The 22,052-nt window shown below is 44.0% G+C and overlaps 2 protein-coding genes and 2 long non-coding RNA genes across 6 annotated transcripts; 2 read left to right on the top strand and 2 right to left on the bottom strand.

Moving 5' to 3' along the window:
- Nucleotides 1-81: 81 nt before the first annotated feature.
- Nucleotides 82-6,241, bottom strand: dipk1c (divergent protein kinase domain 1C). Of its 2 annotated transcripts, none has more exons than XM_086102383.1 (9): nucleotides 5,717-6,241; nucleotides 4,909-5,083; nucleotides 2,965-3,168; nucleotides 2,837-2,893; nucleotides 2,290-2,456; nucleotides 1,905-2,208; nucleotides 1,250-1,414; nucleotides 1,031-1,105; nucleotides 82-955 (listed from the first exon to the last, which is right to left on the bottom strand). In XM_086102383.1, the coding sequence occupies exons 1-9, from the start codon at nucleotides 5,947-5,949 to the stop codon at nucleotides 773-775; spliced, it is 1,563 nt and encodes a 520-aa protein (XP_085958509.1). In that variant the 5' UTR covers nucleotides 5,950-6,241; the 3' UTR covers nucleotides 82-772. The 2 variants fall into 2 exon arrangements, with proteins under 2 accessions (XP_085958509.1, XP_085958510.1); XM_086102384.1 differs by lacking the exon at nucleotides 5,717-6,241 and adding an exon at nucleotides 5,349-5,625.
- A 1,314-nt stretch (nucleotides 6,242-7,555) lies between these two features.
- On the top strand, nucleotides 7,556-11,283 carry cyb5a (cytochrome b5 type A (microsomal)). 2 transcript variants are annotated; one of them, XM_086102319.1, is made up of 6 exons: nucleotides 7,556-7,805; nucleotides 8,630-8,753; nucleotides 8,854-8,982; nucleotides 9,069-9,098; nucleotides 9,463-9,497; nucleotides 9,573-11,283. In XM_086102319.1, the coding sequence occupies exons 1-6, from the start codon at nucleotides 7,780-7,782 to the stop codon at nucleotides 9,658-9,660; spliced, it is 432 nt and encodes a 143-aa protein (XP_085958445.1). In that variant the 5' UTR covers nucleotides 7,556-7,779; the 3' UTR covers nucleotides 9,661-11,283. The 2 variants fall into 2 exon arrangements, with proteins under 2 accessions (XP_085958445.1, XP_085958446.1); XM_086102320.1 differs by lacking the exon at nucleotides 8,630-8,753 and having other exon boundaries at nucleotides 7,561-7,805.
- On the bottom strand, nucleotides 9,207-11,058 carry LOC147186909 (uncharacterized). The gene is made up of 2 exons (XR_015099046.1): nucleotides 10,969-11,058; nucleotides 9,207-9,803 (listed from the first exon to the last, which is right to left on the bottom strand). It is a non-coding gene; the product is annotated as an uncharacterized LOC147186909 (long non-coding RNA).
- A 3,167-nt stretch (nucleotides 11,284-14,450) lies between the features above and the next one.
- On the top strand, nucleotides 14,451-21,566 carry LOC147186907 (uncharacterized). Its single transcript, XR_015099059.1, has 3 exons — nucleotides 14,451-15,057; nucleotides 16,750-16,847; nucleotides 18,104-21,566. It is a non-coding gene; the product is annotated as an uncharacterized LOC147186907 (long non-coding RNA).
- The last annotated feature ends 486 nt before the right edge of the window (nucleotides 21,567-22,052 follow it).

The raw sequence follows: 22,052 nt of genomic DNA, 5'->3' as shown, positions 1-22,052 counted from the left end.
TTAATGCAGTTTTACGCCACCCACTTCCACAAACTACCGGAGAAATGTTACAAGAGGGATTTCACAAATTAGAAACAGAAAAACAATGTACTAACTTTTTATTGTTTTGTGGGCAACACTTAAGCGTTTTGTCTTTAACTGCGTAAAATACAACAAGACACATTCTCTTTATTGTTTGTATTAAACATGACGATGTGTTCAGCCAACACTCAAGGAGACAGGCCGCCAAAAAACAAACAACAATAAACCCGTCTTGACACCAGATGGCTGGAGTGAAGGTCCACACGAGGGCGCTGTAATCTCTCTGTCTGACTCGCTCTCTTTCAGGCTTTTGCAGTTCGGCGGGATGTTCAAGTGCAGGCATGTTGAGTTGAGAGTGTGGATATAAACAATCTGACATCAAGTTTTACAACACGCTCTCACTCACAGACACACTATAAAAACAAACATTTTCATTCTTATTTCAAATCATATTTGACGCAAAGCCTTCTCAAAGTTTGAAGGAGATGAAGCAGAAGGACATCTAACATCAAAGCGTTTGGAGGTCAAAGGTTGACTTTCTGGAATGTGATCCCATGATCACATGATGCCTTCATCATGGACACTCTTCAAGCCACACTTCTTGCTTGCACCAGCGGGTTCAACAGTAGGTAAAACATCATTCGAGGTAGAAAAAGCGGAATCATTGTCTGGTGAGCAAAACTCTTTAGAAGTTCTCCAGAGGTTCTTCTTAGTTTTGTTTTTCTGTTTTTCAGGCGCTATTGAGTTATTGTCAGAAGTTGAGTGGCGTGGGATCTTCGCTCTCCTCCTGTCCTTTGTCTGCTGTTCCTTCCTCATGAACCAGGCGAGTCAGGATATCAAAGAGGCGCCGGTGGATATTCCGACTTCCTCCTTGTCCTCGTTTGTTCACACCGCCGGACTCAGAACATTCCTGCACCGTCCTTTGCAGCTCCACCTGCTCCAGCACGGAAGAAGAACATGCTGAGCATGAAGATGATCAAGAAGAGAGGAGAAGAAGAAGCACAACCACCTGTAGGGGGAGCCTCGCTTTGGCGCCAAGCAGTGTGGGAGAAAACCACAGCCTGAAGATCTTCTCGCAAATCACCTGATCAACGATGAAAACAAGAGCAAAATTGCTGATGGTCACTGTCGGCTTTGTTGGTTCCAATCGTTTTCACTCCACATTCATCCGATCGGCATCCTGATCAGTTTGTACACAACGACTGATAATTGATCAGCGATTAGCGACCTGCAGGTTGGTGTTGGCGCGCTGTCCGCGGCAGCGTCGCGTGCCGAGGTCGCACGACGACACGCAGTCAAAGAAGTTACAGTCGTCGTCACTGCTGCACTTCTGGTCCAGGATCTCCTCCATCTTGGGCTGGAAGAAGGCCATGTCCACGTCAATGGCCACCACCTGATCGATAGCACATGTCAGCATTGCAATAACAAGCACCGGATGCCACTGCCTCAGAAATTGTTTGCAAATGCTAAAGCGCTGATGCTCAACTCAAATCCAGTAGCCGGAAATCAAATGGAAGAATTGGTTTAAATACAGACATTTAGTACCGACAAAATGATAAAATTCTTCTAATCAGTGCCACCGATTAGGATTTGACATATTTGCCTGTATTTCTGACCTCTTTTGAATGAGATTTGCTCAAATGCTAACATGCTAACAGTAGAAATGCATTTGAATCAGGTGTGTTAAAGCAGGGATGGATAGAAAACAGGCACACAGCAGCCCTCGAGGACCGGAGCTGGTGGATATGCCTGTTTTAGAAGGACAAAAAAGTGATGTTATAACGGAAGAGGCAGAATAACGTCCTGATTATCTTCAGCATTTGCACAACAATGACAATATTAATAACAAGAAGTGGAAGCGGAAGAGGAAGAAGAATGCTGACGGTGAGATCATTCCTGATGGCAAAGTTCTCGGGCTTGACGTCACACAGATGCACTTTGTGCGTGAAGTCGCGGTCGAAGTGTTGCACCATGTCCAGGAAGCTGAGCGCGATGCGGTGGACCTTGTGCCGGGCGGCCCGCGCCCCCCGACGGCCTGACCGAGTGACCCCCGCCGCCGTCTGGTCCTGGTCCAAGGAGAAAATGTTCTGATCCCAGGCGTGGCCCGCTGACAAAGACTCCACGGCGTAGAAGTGCCCGCACGAACCTAAGACTTTGGACACATGCGCGCTCAGGTCCTGCAAAACTCTGCGCCAGGAGAAAGACGAGAGGAGAAAGGTCAAAAGTTGGGCATGAATGGGCGGGCGGACGCGGCTTGCGGCGGAGCACCTCAGGAAGGTGTACTCGTCCTGCTGCAGCAGCGACCACAAGGAGGTCAGCTCGCCTCTCGAGTAAACCTTATCCGAGGAGCTCAGGTTGACCAGGGAACTGGCTCCTTCCTGTCTTTTGTCGTTATCATCTTCCCCCTCCTCGGTCAGTCCCAGCCAGCGACGCACCTGACCAGACAGTCAACACGAGCAGATTGGACCCGTTGACTCTGATTTGGTAGAGTGTTTGTTGGCTGGTTTCCAGTCAATCGCACGGAGACAAACCAGCATTCCCGTTTTGTCCTTCCATGAAGCTAACATGCTAACACACTAAGACAAAAAATATGGTGAGTTGAATTTACCGTTTCATTTTGTCAAGTGTTTGGACGAAATCATAGCATCTGGATCATGATATGTTTTCTGGTTACCCTACTAACCTACTTAAAAAAGGTGTTTGGATCCAGATGCTTGTATTTGCATGTTTTTGGAATGTGTAATGAAAAAAACCACCATGCTGTTTCTGTTCTGAACTCCACTGCGCATGAAAGTGAGTGCTACGGTCCATGTACCTCCACCGTGGCGGAGAGGAGAATGTCCAGAGGAGACGAGTCCTCTGTTGCGTCTTGCTATCAGGAAACAAGAAACGGACACGTTTAGCCCCGTGGACCACTTCCTCGTTGTCATCTTCTTATCCTACCCGGTAATTGAGAGCTCTGAGTGGCTGGTAGGAGGACAAATTCTCCAGCTTGGACTTTAGGATAACGGGCCGCCCCCTCCAGCGGACCTCCATCACCTTCTTGCCGCTGCGGTAGTAGAGACAGCGCTTGTACTCCACCAGGCCGCCGAGGCACAAGTCGGCGCACATGTCGCCCGCCGCCGAGCCCGCCGCAAAGTCCCCGCACTGAGCCGCAAAACAAAGAAGGACACCAGAGAAGCCGTTATAGCGCACATGCAGCCTGGACAGCTGGACTCGGTGGCCATCAAAACGGGGGGGGGGGGGGGGGGGGGATGTCATGGCCAACATTTTCTCTTCAGCTTCGAGAATGTATTCACCACACTGGACTTTTTACACATTTGATGTTAAAGCCAATAAGTGTACTTGAGTTCGTCTTGAGTCACACATCAGGGTAAGGAAACGGAAAATGTCCCCAGTCAACACATCCGCCTCAATCGTCCGTCAATGGCAAAAGACGGACACGCCCAGCGGGACTTTTTCCCATTTGCCGGGCTCTGTCCGGTGGTCCCCGCGGGGTCTGCTGCGCTCCGTCATGTGGAGACATGAAGGTGGAAGCCATGAAATGTGCGCCATAAATAGTCTGGAATGTCAGAGACGTGCAGGGACTGAGCAAAGGAAGACGCAGCTGCTGCTTTCCCACCCGCAATAGACAAGCGGCCACCTTCTGACAGCCTCCTCTTCCAATACTATGTAGTTCCAAATACAGATGCTAGACTGCTTACAAACATTCAACTCGAGAACATTGGGGAGAGAAGAACTTTTCTCGTGTTGTGCGAGTTGTGTGAACACTTTTCGGCATGCTGTGGCGACCAGCACTGCATACTCAACTTGCATGCGCCATTTGAGAGCAGAAGGAGAGCGCCGAGAGGATGCTCCAACATTCCTTCAGAGCGACGCCTTCTTCATCAAAAGCTTTGTCCGATTTTCAAGAGAGCCTCATTTGAGGACCAAGAGTAGGAAGTTCAGCAGTCAAGGCACAAGGGAAGATGGGAACTAGTGAGGGGGGAACACAAACAACCTTGCAAAGAACATGTTGGATCGCGCACAGGGTTGGGCTCTGGCAGCCCTCAAAAGCAGAGTTCTTTATTTTGGTCAAATAGGGAAGCACTGAGCCCAACAATGAAAGGCTAAAAACAAAAGTTGGCTTCTTGCTTTCTCTGTTCTTTAAAAGCGATTTCCCACCCCAAAACAGACAAAAGGAGCTTTTTGGAAAAAGAAACTAGAATAGTGACTTTTGACCCATATTTTTTTTTCTATTGTGATCATCTGTTCTTATGACCGCGACACGCTCTTTCTACTACTTTCAGCTGCACATGCGTCATATCCCACATATAATATACTCTGTCAGAGTCAGGTGCCTAACTTGTCTCACTTCCAGCATGTCGACGAGCCGAGTTTCGCCTCCTGATCTTTCTCTTCCACTCAAAAGCTGTGCTGATCTCTCATGCCATCATCTAGTGGTGTCTGCTCATTATGACAGTGCTTGACAAACTTGATCCTAACCAACTGGGTGAGACCCCCGTTCACGCCCACCTGCTAAAAAAAACCAGATCGACATCCATGGCAACCAACGGTAGGATGCCATTTGACCAATAGGAGCGTTCGTGAGTTCATTTAAAAACACCTTCAATGGTGCAAAGGCCTGTCATGCTGTCAGTAGGGAAAAAAAACAAACTTCCAGGGTCAGAAGAAGTCAAGAAGACGTTTGGGAACAAAGGTCGTGACCTTCTCCCTGTGATGGACATCCTGGAATGTTTGCGGGCAGCCAGCAAGGCAAGAAAGAAAAATGAGAAGAAAAAAAATGGAAGAGAGGATCAGTTGTGACGAGTGAGCGTGGTGTGCTGGAGTAAATCTTTTGTTTCTTGAGTATTTCCTGGTCTTTGCTGGCAAATGAGCGGGACTCACCAGTCGGTGCAGGATCTCCTTGCTGGCGGTGTCGGTGCAGCTGTCAGAGAGGAAGTCGACATGGAGCAGAAGGAGGCTGCTGAGCAGCAGCCATGACACCAACCAAACCAGCAGCAATGCCAAGGTCACGCGCCGCCAGCGAACGCGAACCGCCAACATGGCGCTGCGCCCGTTTCTGTGTTGAAGAGAGATGAGCAGGTTCAGCGGCGTCTGTTAGACGATAACTAGCGGTTTGTTGCCATTTAGAGACAATGTGGTGTCACGGAACTACGTTGAAATGAATTCAGGAGCTTCAGTTACTGAAAAGTAGTGCTTTGCTTCCATCTTGTGACATCTGGGTATCAAGAATGATGTAGATGCGAGTGTATTGCTTTGCTATAATTTAATGACATCTATAGGCAATTAAATCCCTTTCTTTGTGGGGAGGGGAAGCAAATTACCATCTGATTGTTGCTCTTTGTGGCAGAGCGAAGTCTCTGTGGTTGAACAAAAGTGGGAGAAGATTAAGCGCCGGCCAAATCAAATTGTGTGGTGGGCTCAAAGCTGTCGGGAAGCAGATGGGAGTGATCCAAGGTGAAGCCGACACTCTGAGAGGCCGGAGCGTGCACATCAGCTCTCTCTCTAAGGACCTCAAGTAGTAGTAGTAGTAGTAGTAGTAGTAGTAGATGTTATTTATAAGCGCCTTTCAAGACACCCAAGGACACTTTACAATAACAAAAAACACAAAACAATACGGGTTGAGCAGCGGCAGCCAAAACGCGCCAGCGTTCACTCAGAACGACAACCACCACCTGCTGGCCGCACTCACTTTGGGAAAAAGAAGTAAAATACGGACGCCAGTGGACGGCACGTTTTCTTCATCTTCTCGTGCCGGCGTGCTGCTCGGGTTCCAAGAAGGTGACCGAACGAGACGGGATGGGTCGGGATCGCCAAGGGAGACAAATGACAACCGGGAGGAGTTGTGTTGGGTCGTGACCTCCCCCAAAGCTTTCGACGAACACCGAGAAGATCTGTGATCTGAAGGTTTGCTTTCACCAACATCCCCCAAAGGTCTCGACGAGTCCACTTGTCACGAAGTCAAATGGGGAGCAGAAAATGTTGTCCAGCGCACCACGCCATGTATTCCAGCGGTGACATTCCACATTTTGTCCCGGTCTGGAAAGTTACAGCTTAAGGTCCTTCCTGTGTAATGTGCAGCAACAGCAGGAACTTTGTGTTGAGAGCCAAAATTCCTGAGAACATTGGAGCAAGACCGCCCAGATGTTCTGCCTGCTCCTCCCTAACCACAACAACTTGGTCAGAGGATGCTCTCACAGGTCACCCTTGACTTTTGCCCGCAGTGCAGACTGTCAGGCTGGCTTGGAATGTTGCAAACCCGCTTTCCCGTGCGCATGTATGATTGCGGGTGCATGTTATGGCATGCCTCCTTCTCCCCGGAGGTGGCTTGCCCTTTTTGCTCCTGTTGCGCCCCCACATGGGAGGTAGAGAGTATGTGTGTGTCTGTGCTACGTTGTGCTCTTGAGGCAGGTAAGCCCTCCACCCCAAGACCAACACACGACTACACCTCCCCCTTCTTGTTACCACGGCTACAAGTCCATTCTACTTTGCGGGTATTTGCGGCTGCTTTGCTGATGCGTGACTGAAGTCACAAATGTCTAACGAGGATCTACAAATGTGCGACTTCAGTCATAAATGCGTAACAAACATTTGCAGATGTTTACATTGATTCGTATGCTTAAATGCATGGTTAAATGTGTCATAAATTTGTACATGTTATCTGGAAACACCGACTCTTGATTGGCTGCATCCTCATATGTGACTTTACTACAGTCCTGCCGTGCACGCACAAATGCGTGCGGCGATTTTGCCAAAATGTAGCGGAAGATTTGTATGTGTGTGGCCCCGTAGCTACAATTTGGGCCACAAGGGGGCGGTAATATTTTTAAAGCTAAAGCAGACAGATGACCCGAATATTGTCTGGTTAGCGTGCACTAAGTTCACCGAGCGTTGCTCCTTTTTATTATTGCGTTAATGTCAATTTAAAAAATGTTGAATAAATGGTACTTTCCCATGCGTCAAGAGAAGATGCAACCCGTCTCCAAAACACACAATCTTAACAAATGCCGGCGATGACATAAAAGGCGAAGAAAATTATGTTGCAAACCCCAAAGCAAAACACTAAGTGTCTACATTTACAAGATCATCGTCATCATCATCAAACCGCACAGTTGAGACGTGTTTTAGAGTGGGAAAAAAATACTTTTATGAGTGACGTCCAAATTTTCCTTCTTGAAATCTTAATTTTTAATCCATTTCCAGGTGATGTGATTGTTCTTAATGATGATCATTATGCAGGAGTTAAAAAAAAAAGCTGCGGATTTAAAGTGTTGGCCGCACACCAAACATCACTTCTCGCCCCGCCTTGAGCACCGGATGATTGACAAGCTGGCCGACATATCACTGAGCCGACTGATAGACGTCAACCAGCGAGAACACGGAGGTCCGGCAAAGGGCGGTGCTAAGAAACATTGGGTGAAAGTTTGAAGTGTTGTGATGTGACGAAGCGTACACAACCTCAGCGGACACATTCTTTCAAAGTTAAAGAAACGAAACTAAGTTTTAGACATTTTAATTTAATTTGAAAGTTCATAGCGGATATTGATCGCGATGAGTTTGGGGTCGGCGAAAGTAGGTGCAATGTCGCGGTTTGGTAGTTAAACATCCACAAAGTCAAAATTGGAGGTGCACCTTCGTCCTCGAAGCAACAAAGACGCAAGATGACGGCGGAAGAGGTTAAGTACTTCACGCTCGACGACATCGCTGAGCACAACTCCGTCAAGTCCACTTGGATCGTCATAAGCCATAAGGTCTATGACGTCACCGGGTTCCTCGAGGAGGTGAGCGAGCGCTGACGCAAAAAACACAACACAACACAACACAACACAACACGACACACAACTACTGACTGGTAATGCAGCAACAACTCCGAAATGACAAGAGTGAAATCTAGGCATCTACAAGAATACAATAAGACCTAAACAACGTTAACAACACAACTTCAATTCCAGAAAGACCAGTGCTGCCGCAGTTACCTACAAAAAGTAACTTGGTCACCACCATACCGATTATTGACTTTAAAAGTAACTCAGTAAAATTATTAATGAGTTGATATCATAATTAACTCAGATTACAAATTCCTTTACTAGGTGCTATCAATAGATGCCGACAAGACCACGATACATAAAATTGACAACAAATTTTGCCAATACTGAATTGTAAGTACACATTCGTAACAGTGACATTTAAGAATGGAGTTCATCCAACCATTTCCGGAACCACTTCATTCCAACAAAGACAACTTTTTTTTAAACTTAACATAATTGTTGTGATTTGAAAAAAGTGTCTATGGATTTCACTTGACAAAATAAAATTATTGTCATTCAGAAAAAGTATTTCTAGACTTCACAAAAGAAATATTTTTAAGGCAGCCTGTTTCGGCCTGACATGTTTAACTGTGAACATTGTCATGGCAATCTTCAAATTTTCACATTGTTAATAAATATAATGATTCATTTCGGGGACCTCACAAAGTTAGTCACAAGCTTGAATGTGCTCCCATCCATGTTTTGTCTTTTTTAAAATTTGTCCGACATAGTCTTTGAAGCTAGATAACAAATTGAAAACAGCACAAAATGTGCAGTGTACCTTCATATTTTCTTAGAACAATTGCAACAACACAAGTCCAAGAACACAAGTGCTGCAAGTTGAAGGATTTGCTCAAGGTTGTCATCGGGCCTCCTCGGACGGTGACGCGGCGTCACTCGAGGTCGCTTGCGGTGGCATCAGTAAGCGCCATTCATCATCGCGTGCATTTGTGTTTGGATAAGCGTTATCAAAGCCAGTGTTTTTACGAGCCGTTCAAGGTCCATCCGTGTGCATTGGCAGCACCCGGGCGGCGAGGAGGTCCTGAGGGAGCACGCGGGCGGCGATGCCACAGAGAACTTTGAGGACGTCGGACACTCCAGCGATGCCCGCGCCATCGCGCAGCAGATGTTCGTCGGGGAGCTGCACCCGGTATGCCACCGCCGCCGACCGCACAAGTGTATTCATGTGACGCTGTGTTTTATGCATATGTGTTTGTTGTGTGGATGTGTGTGCAGGACGACAGAGAGAAAGTGGCCAAGCCTTCGGTGAGTTTTCCAGAAAGTGACATCATCATCATCAAATGGGGCTGACTTGAGCACCACAATTGGAATTCTAATCTATATGTCCTTTGGTATTCAGTAAAAAGCTCACTGTGTGCATTTTTTTTTAATGCTAATTGAAAAATATTTTGCTTTGGCACCATCTTCAGCAAAAAAGTTTCGAGCTTCATTCCAGTGCTTTCCCGCCAACTTGTGGTTTTGATTGCTAACCTTTTTGGGTGGCCATCACTTGTGGAATTTTGCCATTAATGGCAGGATTAAATAAAACATCAGTAAAATGTAGAATGGCCATGCTCTTTGATGACATCATCAGGGGTGTGATGATGACGAATAGCTGTTTGTTTTCCAGGAAAGTCTGGCAACTCCTTTGGAGGAGCAGCCAAGGTACCCGCGCACACGCTCACACACGCGCGATCATGTGTACAAATCCACGCACGTCACTTTGTTTGTTGTTGGCAGCTGGTGGCCCAATTGGCTGATTCCGATGGCGGCCGCTGCCATCGTCACGCTGATGTATCGCATGTACACGGCTGAGACAGAGCTGTGATGTCGTCATGTGATGTTGCGGTCTGCAGCCATGACATCATCATCACGTTGTGTCATGATGTAACACGTGGCATCGTGTCGGAGGCGTGGCCTCTCTCCCACAGGCTCCATCCCGGCTGCCGTGACGCTGGAGCGAAATCACCGCTGGAATCAAATCATATGGGGACAATCATCACTTTCTTTGTTTTGAATCAAGACAACATGGCAGCGCATTGAAGGGATCTTTGCTTGAAGCAGAACAAGACAATAATGGAGATAATGGAGACCAGGATCAAGAATTACCTAGTACTGTATATTAGTTTTCATAATCGAGCTCCATACATAGGCGTATTTTATTAGCAGTGAGCACAAATTGTGAACAGAAAATAAGGAAAGCTTTGGGTTTGTTTGTTTTTCAATAAATCGCTTGCAAGTTAGGTCAGGAGGTAATATCCTGAGGGCTTTGAATCGACAGGGCAAATTATTCTGCTGACTGTAATAGTGACCCTGAGGAGTGCGTATAGCAGCCAGGCCCACCAGGAAATTGCCAGCGCATCCAGATTGTCACTTTGGGCCAGGTAAGCATAAAAAGCCATTTTCAGGTGCAGAAATGAAAAGGAACGCATGATTTAATTGACGAGCCAACAAAAAAGTGACATCCAAATGAATTCGGTTTTGTTCATTCATTTATTCTAATTTATTTCAAGATGGAAATAACATTTTATTTTAGTTCTTTTTTTTTCTCCATTCATATATGTATGCAAATGTATGCATCGATGCATACATGCATCCGGAGATGAAGTTGTATGTGCACTATTGGGTCCGTTCGATGTGTGCAAGTCTCCCCCCCAACCTTTCAGATTAGAGTCTTCTGTAATGGTTTTACAAAGGTCAGGGTTTTCACTGGTTGGGATGTAGCAGCAGCCTCTGTTTAAAGGTCACCACGCCACACCATCACATTATCTCCCTGTCATTTCATAACAGTTTGTCTGTGTTTTTCAAAGGTTCAGCTCCTCCGAGGCTCAGTGTGACTGCATTTTCTTTAGCCGTGAAAGCAACGAAGAAAAGAGGAGAGGCTAAAGTGGTTTACACACACCTAATACGTTTTTTTTTCCCTGCGGGGGATTTTGGCATCTTGATGTCAGCAAAACCAAATGAAATCAACACTTGATAGACATAAGCCAGGGTTGGGCAACTTTTTCTTAACTGCATTTGTAGGGTAATTTAAAACAACCACCGCTGTATCCAAAGTACTGCGCGTGAAGCAAAAATTCGCACAACAATAAATTAAAAATGAAGACAGTAGCAAGCACAACACTGTAAAACTGACCTGGTAGTCATGCCAGCAGTCTTTCAAGATCTGAGATGAACCCTGCAGCTTGTCTTGAAAAACGTTTTTAAATTGTTGATTTATTTTTTTTGCCCGATAATATAAGTAGGCCTAATGAGGGGGGTAGGCTACAGCGCCCTCTACTGCACTGTAGAATGTTTGCAGCAGATTTGTCAGGCTCCAATCCTTGAGTAGCTTGCTATCAGGGTCCTCATAGATTTAAGAACCACATTACGCAAAATATTACCAAAGTATAGTAATTCTGTACTGTAATATAGATCAATAAAAACATGATCAGTCTTGTCTTTCAACAAATGGAGCATTTACATTTATTTAGGTGGAAACAAACTGCACGGAGAAAATGTGGAAGTAAAAGGTGTTCTCAACTTTTGATGCCAAATTGTGGTAGTGAGAAATTGTATTGCCACATCGCACACGCACACACAAAGATTCTTATTTAGGTAGTGCTGTGGATTAGCATTGCCCTTTGTGGAGCTGACATTCAACAATTGGACTTAATTAGCAGTACTGAGCCTATCGCTGACCTTTTGTTATGCAACCTGTCAATGAAAACCTTTCTGTTGACTTAAATGGAGGATATGATATTTGTTTAGGTAGTCACAGGTCCCCTATTCTAGTCGGTTTCTCCATACTACTGTATTTCTTCATACAATAGACATCCATCCATCCATCCATTTTCCGAACCGCTTGATCCTCACTAGGGTCGCGGGGGGTGCTGGAGCCTATCCCAGCCATCTCCGGGCAGTAGGCGGGGGACACCCTGAATCAGTTGCCAGCCAATCGCAGGGCACACAGAGACGAACAACCATCCACGCCCACACTCACACCTAGGGACAATTTAGAGTGTCCAATCAGCCTGACATGCATGTTTTTGGAATGTGGGAGGAAACCGGAGCACCCGGAGAAAACCCACGCAGGCCCGGGGAGAACATGCAAACTCCACACAGGGAGGCCGGAGCTGGAATCGAACCCGGTACCTCTGCACTGTGAAGCCGACGTGCTAACCACTGGACTACCGGGCCGCCCACAATAGACATTCCGTGAGAAATCATATCCCAGTAGTGAGTCGATGGACCTTCAGTGTAGTACTACGTTGTGCCACAACACGCCTCAGAGCACTGTGGTCGACAGGAAGAATTGCAGTGTTATTAACAACATGAAGAAGAGGCAGAGAGGGCCCCCCCAACTACACTCCAACAAACGTTGGTCCAAGTTAAAAGTGACAATAGATGTTTTAAATAGTTATCTTTTTAAGAAATATGGTCTCACTTTTCCTATGGTCCTAAATTGCATCATCATTCATGCAACCCGGTTCCTGAAATATTTTTAGCCATCTAAAGAACAACAAAAACAAGTGAGCTTGATGGCTCAGCAGAAATGACAAGCTAATTTTAGCTAATTGGTCTGACCTTTGCGCTACCAAAGTTTTAAGGTGAAGCCTTATTTTAAAACTTTTGTGTTACATATTTTGTCAACGTTCACAGCCATAATGGAGTGTAACCCCGTCACCCAGATGATCAGAAAAAGATGAATTCATATCAGAATGTTCTTTTGCTTGTTCTTGATCAGGTAGCTTGGCAGCAAACACAGTTAATGTGTATCGTTGAGCAAAACCGGACTGTCTTACTCTAATTACTGTTATACTGTCCTGAAACCCAATCAGTATTCAAATAAAATGGCGAGTATCTGTAATAGGGTTGTGCCGAACACTCAAAATATATGGCAAAAAGATTGCATAAAAATGTACAGTTAATGGGTGTATTGGATGAACATCCATCCATCCATCCATCCATTTTCGGAACTGCTTTATCCTCATAAGGGTCCCGGGCATGCTGGAGCCTATCCCAGCTGTCTTTGGGCAGTCGTTAGGATATGAATATCTTGGAATGACCATATGTGAGAAAAAAAAGTTTTTGTCCGAGTGTTTGTACGTCTCTTGCTCGAATTATAAAAGCACCAGTTGCACCAGCCATCCAACAACCTGGACGCTGCCATCAGGGGGCAGTGCACAACCATGAAACAGTTCTTGTCCTCAGCTTGATTCCTTTGTTTCACAAATATCAGGATGATTTTATTTTTATGCGTGGGGGCGTGGGGCGTAGGGGGGGGGGGGGGTTGGGGTGGCGAAAAGAATTTTCGGAAAACACAACAACACAACAGATTCAATTGACTTGATGCCATCTTTGGAGATGACAATGACCACGATGACTGACAATCGATTCAGAGTACACACAATTTTTTTTTTTTTTTTTTTTTAGCAAGCACAAAGTTTGGAGTTTTTGTTTTAGATAACTATTGTGTTGGGAAGTAAAAATGACTTGGGCAGTTATGGTATTAAGCTCATGATTTGTAGGCCTATTTCACAATTTCAGGATACATTTTCGGTGTGCTGTCACAAAATTCATAATCAAGACTTACATTCTCTCTCTCTCTCTCTCATTATATATATATATATATATATATATATATGTGTGTGTGTGTGTGTTACAAAGGTGCCATTGTGTAACTGTGTCTTATTGCCTTTCAGAAAAGCTGATGTAAAAGAAGCAAAAACGAGAGCATGAAAGCTTCTTTGATGTGTGTGCACAGCTTTCGACGCTACTCACACACACAAAAAAAGAGTAAGACCATCACCCGCGCATTTCCAATTGATTTGCTCCTGTATGTCCGATTGTGAGTGATGTTGGTGCCCACCGCCACAGGGAATTATAGTTGGGATTGAGAAGCCTTTTCAGCGGCCACATTTGTGACTTATTTATCTTTTATTTGGATTCTTAATTAGTTCTTTCTCCCTTGAGACTTCTTCACCCACTGTCAGAAATATCTGATCTATTTATTGATTCGCGTCAATGTGTGTGCATTCGATTCAGTCTAATCCTGCTCAGCCAACAGGTTATTTTAATTCCCATGGACACCTGAATCAATTGACAAATACTGTATAGGCCCCTGTGAACCGAAGATATGCAAATCTTTTTGATTTATTTATTTAACGCTGGCGATGACAAAAAGTAGAAAATGTGAGCTCCTTCTCCCCCACCACCAACCTTAATTGCGGCAGCATTTGTTTGCAGCAACCCCCCACACATGGCTCATTGTGTGTTTTCCACAATTCACTTGGGGATAACTCCATTTTCCTATTTATCCTCTTCTTCATCATGATCATCATGGCCATTATTATCCTTTACTGGATTTTTATTTTTTTTTAAGTGATAATGCACATGTTGACTGAGGACACAAAACAGGATACACAAATGAATGCACCATTACTGGGTCCAAGGGTGGGTAAGAGGGTGTGACTATATTTGAGTGAGGAAGAATACAATTTAAATGTACAGTTATTGTGTGTGTGAGAGAGAGAGAGAGAGAGAGAGAGAGAGAGAGAGCGTCTATTGAACAACTGTTGGTACTGCAATCTCCCCTCATTCACCCTCTCTCTCTCTCTTTATAGATCTCCTGTCTGCTTTCTCTTTCCCTCATATGTCCCCGCATCGTGTCTTATCAGTCTTTCTCCTCCTCTTTTGCATCCATCCTCCCGCCCCTTGTCCATCTCTACCTCCGCATCCCTTTCTCTCCGCTCCATCACTCTCTTATGCCTCATCACACCGCATGCTCTCCATTTCTCTCTCTCTCTCTCTCTCGTTCCCCCTCTCAACACGTCTGCCCTCCGCTCTCCCGTCGGCCCCGCCGGCCCCTCACTTCATTTGCCGCGGCGAGAAACGACAAGCTTCCTTTCCTTGAATGGACCCGAGAAGGGAAGCTGCAAGAGTGGTCGGAGAAGTGCAGCGGGAGGAGGCGGAAGAGGAGAGCTTTTGTTTGCCATCCCTCCTCGGCAGCATCAGTACCAATTCGTCCAGCGCCGCATCCTACCGTTTCCTACTGGGATCAACCTCCTCCTTCTTTTCAGGGAGCTCTTCCTACAACTGGGAGGGGGAGGGAGATCACCACCTCCCAGTTTGCCACGGACCCTCAGGAAGGCATCAGGCTGAAAGAGCGCAGGAAGGGGAGGGAATTTTAGAGGTGCGCCAGGAGAGGCAACACCCTGGGCTTCAGAAAAAGGAAGAAAAGCGGGTAAGAGGCCAACAACTGACTTTGCCTGTCTTTCTCCTCCCGTGGAGCATCTTGAAAGAAAAATGTAACACGTTTACCTTATTTCATCCAACTTTAGGATATTAGTATATATTTTCCTTAATGTCAAAGACGTGATGGCAACCCACTCATACAATTTTTTTTCAAGGATATTCATTCATTCATTCTTTGGCGTCATCCTTTAAAAAAAAAAAATGCAAAAAGGAAAGGTTGAGTGCCCCATACATTGAAAGCCAATAAATCACTCACATACCCACGCACGCGCACACACAAACGGCTGGATGAGAGACATGCCACTCCCATTGAACTTGTTTCTATTTTTTTGGGGGGGGGGGGTTATTTTATTAAATTTTTTTATTGCGGCATATTTGTCAACCTGTAGTGCTTCCATCGTCAAATTATTCTGTGTAAGGGGCAAGGATGAGTGTGTTTGATTTTAGCCGTTAGCTGTCAGCATAATCTGATGAGTCTTTGGGTGCTTCCACTGAATAATCAATACTACTTGGCATTGACGACCCCTGAATTTGTATGCGTGCTTATGTGTTTGTTTGGTAGAGGAAAGAGAGTGAAATGATTTCTCGCTTCTGTACGCTGGCGCCCTTAGTTTTTTTTTTTTTTTTTTTTTCTGCAGATGGTCTGGGTTGGGCCACACTAGCTGAGTATGTGTTTGTATGGCTGCGGGTGGTAAATCTTATCTCTGCAGTCTGCGGGTGGGTGGGGGTTTCTCACTGTTTTTGGCTCACAATATGCATGTGTAATTTGTAATATTTTAGTGTGTGTGCGTGTGTGTGTGTGTGTGCATGATTTTGTTTGGGCTGAGGGAGAGATGAAAATTAAAAAGTGGAGGGAGACAAAGAGAGGGAGAAAAACACTTAGTTTCTTTTGGTTTTATTAAAAAAAAACAAAAAACCCCCCAATAGTTTTTCACCCTCCCAGCAGTCCAACCCGTGAACACGTCTGAGCTGTTGATCCCATACGTAAGGTTCAGCATTGACATTTCTACAGAGGTTTAATGTTGACTAATTTGATACTGGAAATATGTCTTATTAAAAAAGAAAAAATGACGAAAAAAATGAGTACACTATATTTTGGAGGAGGTGGTTAAATAACTCTTGGTCATCTGGAACATGCTTTTAAAATGAGCTAATTCATTTAGAAAAAAAAATCACCTTTCCAGTAATTAGTGCTCGATCATTAATTTCCTTCAATGAAATCCCCGTCTAATTGGAAAATACAAAAGAAATGGATGTGAGGTGATCACAATAATGAATATTACATCAACATTTCGTCATTGAAAACCGTTTAAAAAAAAATAAAATAAATGTCACGTACTGAAAGAAGCATTGTGTTTCAATTCTGACACACGAGTCAAAGAGCACTGTGAATGTATTTATTTAGCCAAACTAATTTGTTCACCCCGTGTGCTGCACCCTCCCTTATGTTGTTCGATCCATGTGTTAATATCCAGCATTGTGGGGTCTTAGAGGGTGGTGGTGGGGGAGTCGGAAGGAGGGGGTTGCTGGTGGTAATGGATCGCATGGGCCCACCATCACGCCAAAGCAGCTCCCGGAATGACCTCCCTAACCTCACGTCTCCCCCTACATGTGAAATCCCTCTTCACCCCCCCCCCCCCCACCCCCCCATTTCCAATACCTTCCCTACTCCGACCCACAGCCCCAGTTCTCATTATGACAGGGCCGAGCTACAGTGAAAACGACAGTGGCCAAGAACCCCAAAAGTCACCAATGGAAGCTGATCTGGTTGTGGTTGAGGTAAGTGCCTTGCTGTGGGAATTTAGCATCTTTATTTTTATCATATTCTTGCCCCTTATTTATTGTCACCTCCAGTTTTGTTTCTAGAAGTGAGAAATTCATGAAATCTAACCAAAGCTTTTCTGCTCCATTTTTTTTGTTCCTGCCCTACACACAATGCTGGTTCATGGGTCATTCCAAAATTGGAGGACAATTTAGGCACCAATATTTTTGAAAAATTGAACATTTCTTATATATGTTCTGAATTCTGCAATGCAGGTAGTCACCAAAAGTATACTTTTCCTGAGCCCAACCCTGTTTGCAGGTGCCACCTGAAAAACATAGAAAATAATTGAGCAAAACCTTTACAATCAAGTAAAGATAATTTCCATTTCATTTGAATACAAATTCGATTTTAGTCGACAATTATTCAAATTACAGGATTCTCAGAACACTTTTGCAAATTAGTGCTAATGCAATACGGTTTTGCTCAAGTGTACATGCTAGCTATGTTAGCCGCTAAGCTTTAAAGGTTTAGAATGATCATTAAAAAAAAAAACTAATTGTAGAGTCGGGATTTCAAATAACATGCTGCAAATCAATACTAATGTGAGCGTTTTTGCTAACGGGTACATGTAGCTCTGTTAGCAGCTGTGCTAACGAGTAAAGAACAAGAACATAAAGACAAACGTTGATCACGATTTTTCTTTTTTTGACAATGCCAATCACGTGGTTGCATTTGTTTAAGAAGAACATGACATTATGGCTTAAAACATTGGAAAAAATATAAAAATAGAAGCAACGACTGACCTTCAGTCTACACATTATCAGAGCCATTAGCGTGATGATTTCGTTTCATTTCTAATTCATGGAGCTCACTTCTTTTTTTCACTTTCTCAAGATGGATTAAAACATTTAGACGCAGTTGGGTGCAGACCTTCAGAGCGTAATTATTACTCTTCAAATACATGTCTTTTAGAAGCAAAACCTTTTAACAGGAACATAGGAAAGTCAAGAAAATCATGTAATTGCATTTTAAAGCGTGCTCAAGAGCTATTTGCTTTTTCAAATATTGAGGAATCACTTTTACTGCAAATACAGTTATACAGTATTTTGTCTCAGGACAACTCTAATGGACAGCTGATAAGAGCATGCTTCTATATTTTTTGCTATGGCTTATTTGAAAATTTCATGGGGTGGGAGACAGAAAATGTCTTCCAATTCTGGAATGACCCTCATATTGAAACTGCCACCATTGTCAATTTTCTCCTTCGCAGAGGAGCCATTGATGGAACTTTGCCTCACACTGCAGTGAGGCGTCTTCAATCAATGCAACCGCCACCTTTTCGCAATCTGTTTATGTGTCTGTTTGCCACTGGAGCATGAAGAAGGTTCTGCCGATGGCAGCAGTGATGGCCATGGTGGTGGGGATGATGATGCAATGGCAGTGGAACTGCTCACATGGTTTCTGGTTAGCCTCCTGTGTATGTTGAAAGACTCTCTTCGGTGACGGGTATTCTTGGGTGGATAATACGGATCACGTTGTTATTGCTTAAGAATACGCGTAGTCGAGGAGAGTCCTCTCTTCGCCCAACACCCGACACCCACCCACCCACTTCACCTCACCGCACCTCACCCCAACACCCTACCCATCCAGGGGGAGGACAATTATTTTCGGTGGCTGTTCCTTGAACTTGAAATCATTGCAATTTGTTGCTTTCCCTGCCTTCATGCATCTGTCCTTTTGGTGGTGGGCAGAATTGTGTCCGTTTTTCCTTTCCGTGTGTTTGTCTGCTGTGTTGCTTGGTAGGTTGTTTGATGAATGCGATAGCTTGACTTGAGCACAGGGTCAGTATGTGCCGCAGTAAGGAGAAGCGGTGATTTTATTTAATATGACATCAATATGGCATTTGAGTCAGCCTTTGTTTTCCTGAGATGACCAACCTAGCAGAACACCCAACTTTCCAACCAGTTCCTTCGATCTGTGCTGTACTGTGAAAATATATGTTGTATAAATTTCATACAAGACAAAGAAGAGTGTCGATAACAACCCCACCCAATTTAAATGATGAAAGAAAAAAAATCACCGGCTCGGTTCCAAACTCGTGGGCTTCGACTTAGAAGTAGTTCGGCCTCACAGTGCAGAGGTGCGGGGTTCAATTCCGGCCGGCTATGGCCTTTCTATGTGGAGTTTGCATGTTCTCCGTGTGCCTTCGTGGGTTTTCTCCGGGTACTCCGGTGTCCTCCCACATTCCAAAAACATGCGTGGCAGATCAATGGAACACTCTAAACTGTCCCTAGGTGTGATGATTGTGAGCGCGAATGCTTGTTCGTCTCTGTGTGCCCTGCGATTGGCTGGCAACCAATTCGGGGTGTACCCCGCCTGTTGCTCGAAGACAGCTGAGATAGACTCCCGCACACCCGTGACCCTTGTGAGGATAAACACTTCGGAAAATGAATGGATGGACATACAGTATATATACTCATCGTGCTTGGGGTTGACTTTGGGTGCAAGCCTGACCACACCCTGAATTTGGTTGCCATTCAGTCAAAGGGCATGAGACATCCACAGAACCATATTCTTATACTTATTCCCAGTTCTTCTTATTATTATTGTTAGAAGTACACTAAAATAGTCATTCGGGCACTCGTCTGGAGTTGGCTTGTTTTTCCTCATGCTCCCTAATGACCCTAACAGGAACAAGAAAAAAATGGATAGATGGGTATTTTCATGATTATAATATATTTTCCCTCCAATATATCAGTTGTAGTCAGAATCCTACATATATAAATAGACACTAATTTATTATTTTCTGATGAGCAGATGAACTGCCTGCATGTACTGCAGCTGCGTAAGAGCCTCGCCTCATCCCACTCAATTCAGTGCACGTTTATTGTCGAGTGAGGCAAGCTAAGATGCAGTTGAGTTTCCCCGTTCCCGGCCCGTTTATTCCCCTTTTTTATGCAAATGGCCGCTCAAACGCCATTTATCTCCGTCAGGTTTATGACACTTGCATGATGGTTTTTTTTTTCTTTCTGCTGAGCCACGCAGAGGAACACGCTCACATGCGCACACCCGCTCAATGCGAAAACAAAATCTACCATGACTGTTGGACAGCTCAATTTATGCATTGCAGAACGAGGTATTATACAATTACTTCTTGCTCAAATGGTCTAGAACCAACAGCGGGACAGTTTGTGACCCACCAATGCACCATGAATATGGTCCCAGCCCCCCTGCTCCTCTTCACCCTCCATGTCTGATTGCACAATCTGAATCTTAACACCCATGTGAAATCCATTTAAACTCATAATAGGATCAACTTGAGTCGGACAGTCATGTCCTCATACATGTCACGTCTCGTGACGATACGCTGGAGATTTCCTCATCATGCTGGGCGAGAAGAAATTATTTTCACACGCCTCCTTTGAAGAAAACTAAAATCTGATTTGCGATCTTATTGTCGCGGCGCTGTTCTGCAGAACCCATCCAAGATTTTACAAAAGCAATCTTTTTCAACCATATTAAAAACAACAACAACAACAAAAAAACAATGCTACATGAATTATCATGTCTGATTAGAATTGAAATAGTACAAAGTGCTTTTAGAATAAATGTAGTGGCCTGCTCGGATGTAAAGAATGCTGAAATAAAAAAAAAATCACTCTGCAAACCAATGATAAGTATTTTGCACTTGTTAAAAAAAAATTACATTTGGGTTTAGATTGAAATAGATTAGATAAATGTGTGTGATCATATCCTTCTGTTTGTGTTTATGGCTTTGTCTGCTGCTAGGCCTCCAGAATTGAATGACAATTTAGGCACTATTTTACATACATTTTTTATGTTTCATAAAATAACAGGTCATAATCATATATTTTGACTCGCTCAAACAAAAACACATTTTATTAATATTGGTGAATTCATCCTGTAATTTTTGAATTAGTCAAGAGTAAATGTTAGTCGTGTTAGCCGTTATGCTAACTGGTCAAAAACAAATTTCGCAATGCATAAAAGAAAACGTTTGCTATTTATTAATCTTTTATTCTGATGATATGATAAACAGGGTTGAAAAAAATGTAACAAACTGATGTGCAATTAGCTTGATGATGTCATTTCTGCCGAGTCATGTTGCTGCCCCCTTTTTTTCCCTCTTCCTGCAGATGGCTCAAAAGGTTTTTGAAACAAGGATTCTTGAATGATGAGAAACCAACTTTAGAGAATTTAAATAATATTTAGAGTCTATTCAATAATAATTAGGAACCACTTTTGATATGACGGCTACATTGTGTCTCAGGAGTGCTATACATGTTTTCATTTTTTTATTTTAAAATGTCCTCCCTGCGATTGGCTGGCAATCAGTTCAGGGTGTCCCAGTCTCAGTTCAATGTCTGTTCTCTGTTTGTTTGTTGCTTTTTATGCCAAATGAATTGCCCAAGATGATCAATTCAGCATCATTTTTTTTTTCTTATTGATTATATCGTTTTTTCCCCCCAGTATTCCTGACGTAGGCAGTCAAGATATGTTGCGATTCATGTGGTTGTGCCTGCAATTTTACTGCTCTTTACGAAATGGGCTGTTACGGCAGCTGATAATTCCTATTCAAGCTCAATAGGAATGAGCATTTCGGAATGCATTTCACTGATTATCATATTCCCCCCAGCCCCCATTCATATTGTATTGTTGTTGTTTTTTTGTCAACAAGTCCTGAAAATATAATAAATGCCTCTTGTGAGGAACATTTGAGTCAGCTGCTTTATTTGAAATGGATTCTGAATGGCATTTTTCACTCATCAGCGCTTGTGGTGGTGAGGGGGGGTGGGGGGCGTTATGGGTACCACTATTGACCCCTACATTATACATCTTATGGGGAAAGCATCATTTTCTAATATGACTTACTTTACATGGTCAATTAAAGCGCACACTTCAAGGCAGGTGCATCATTTGACATTTCTTTACTTTTATTGATCACCAATTGTCTCGCATGCTTCTCGGAACGGCTAACAATATTGGAACAGTCCTATGTGACAATGTTCTTCCCTTTAGCTGTGCGATTCAAACAAATTTATAAATGCGTGTAGACAAAAACCCCAACAAAAGCAACTGACTCTGACTCTAATTGGAATTCAGATTCGAAAAGCGTTTTTCCAAAACAAACGAATGCTAATTTTGTGAAAATAATTAGGCCTTTTCTTGTTCAACGTTCTATTTCCACCCAAAATATT

The sequence above is a fragment of the Hippocampus guttulatus genome, chromosome 21 (assembly GCF_054856545.1).
Source record: "Hippocampus guttulatus isolate MCC_2025c chromosome 21, RoL_Hgut_1.0, whole genome shotgun sequence".
Classification (NCBI taxonomy): domain Eukaryota; kingdom Metazoa; phylum Chordata; class Actinopteri; order Syngnathiformes; family Syngnathidae; genus Hippocampus; species Hippocampus guttulatus.
The sequence above is the reverse complement of the archived record's forward strand: the minus strand, read 5'-3'. Positions and strand labels throughout refer to the sequence as shown.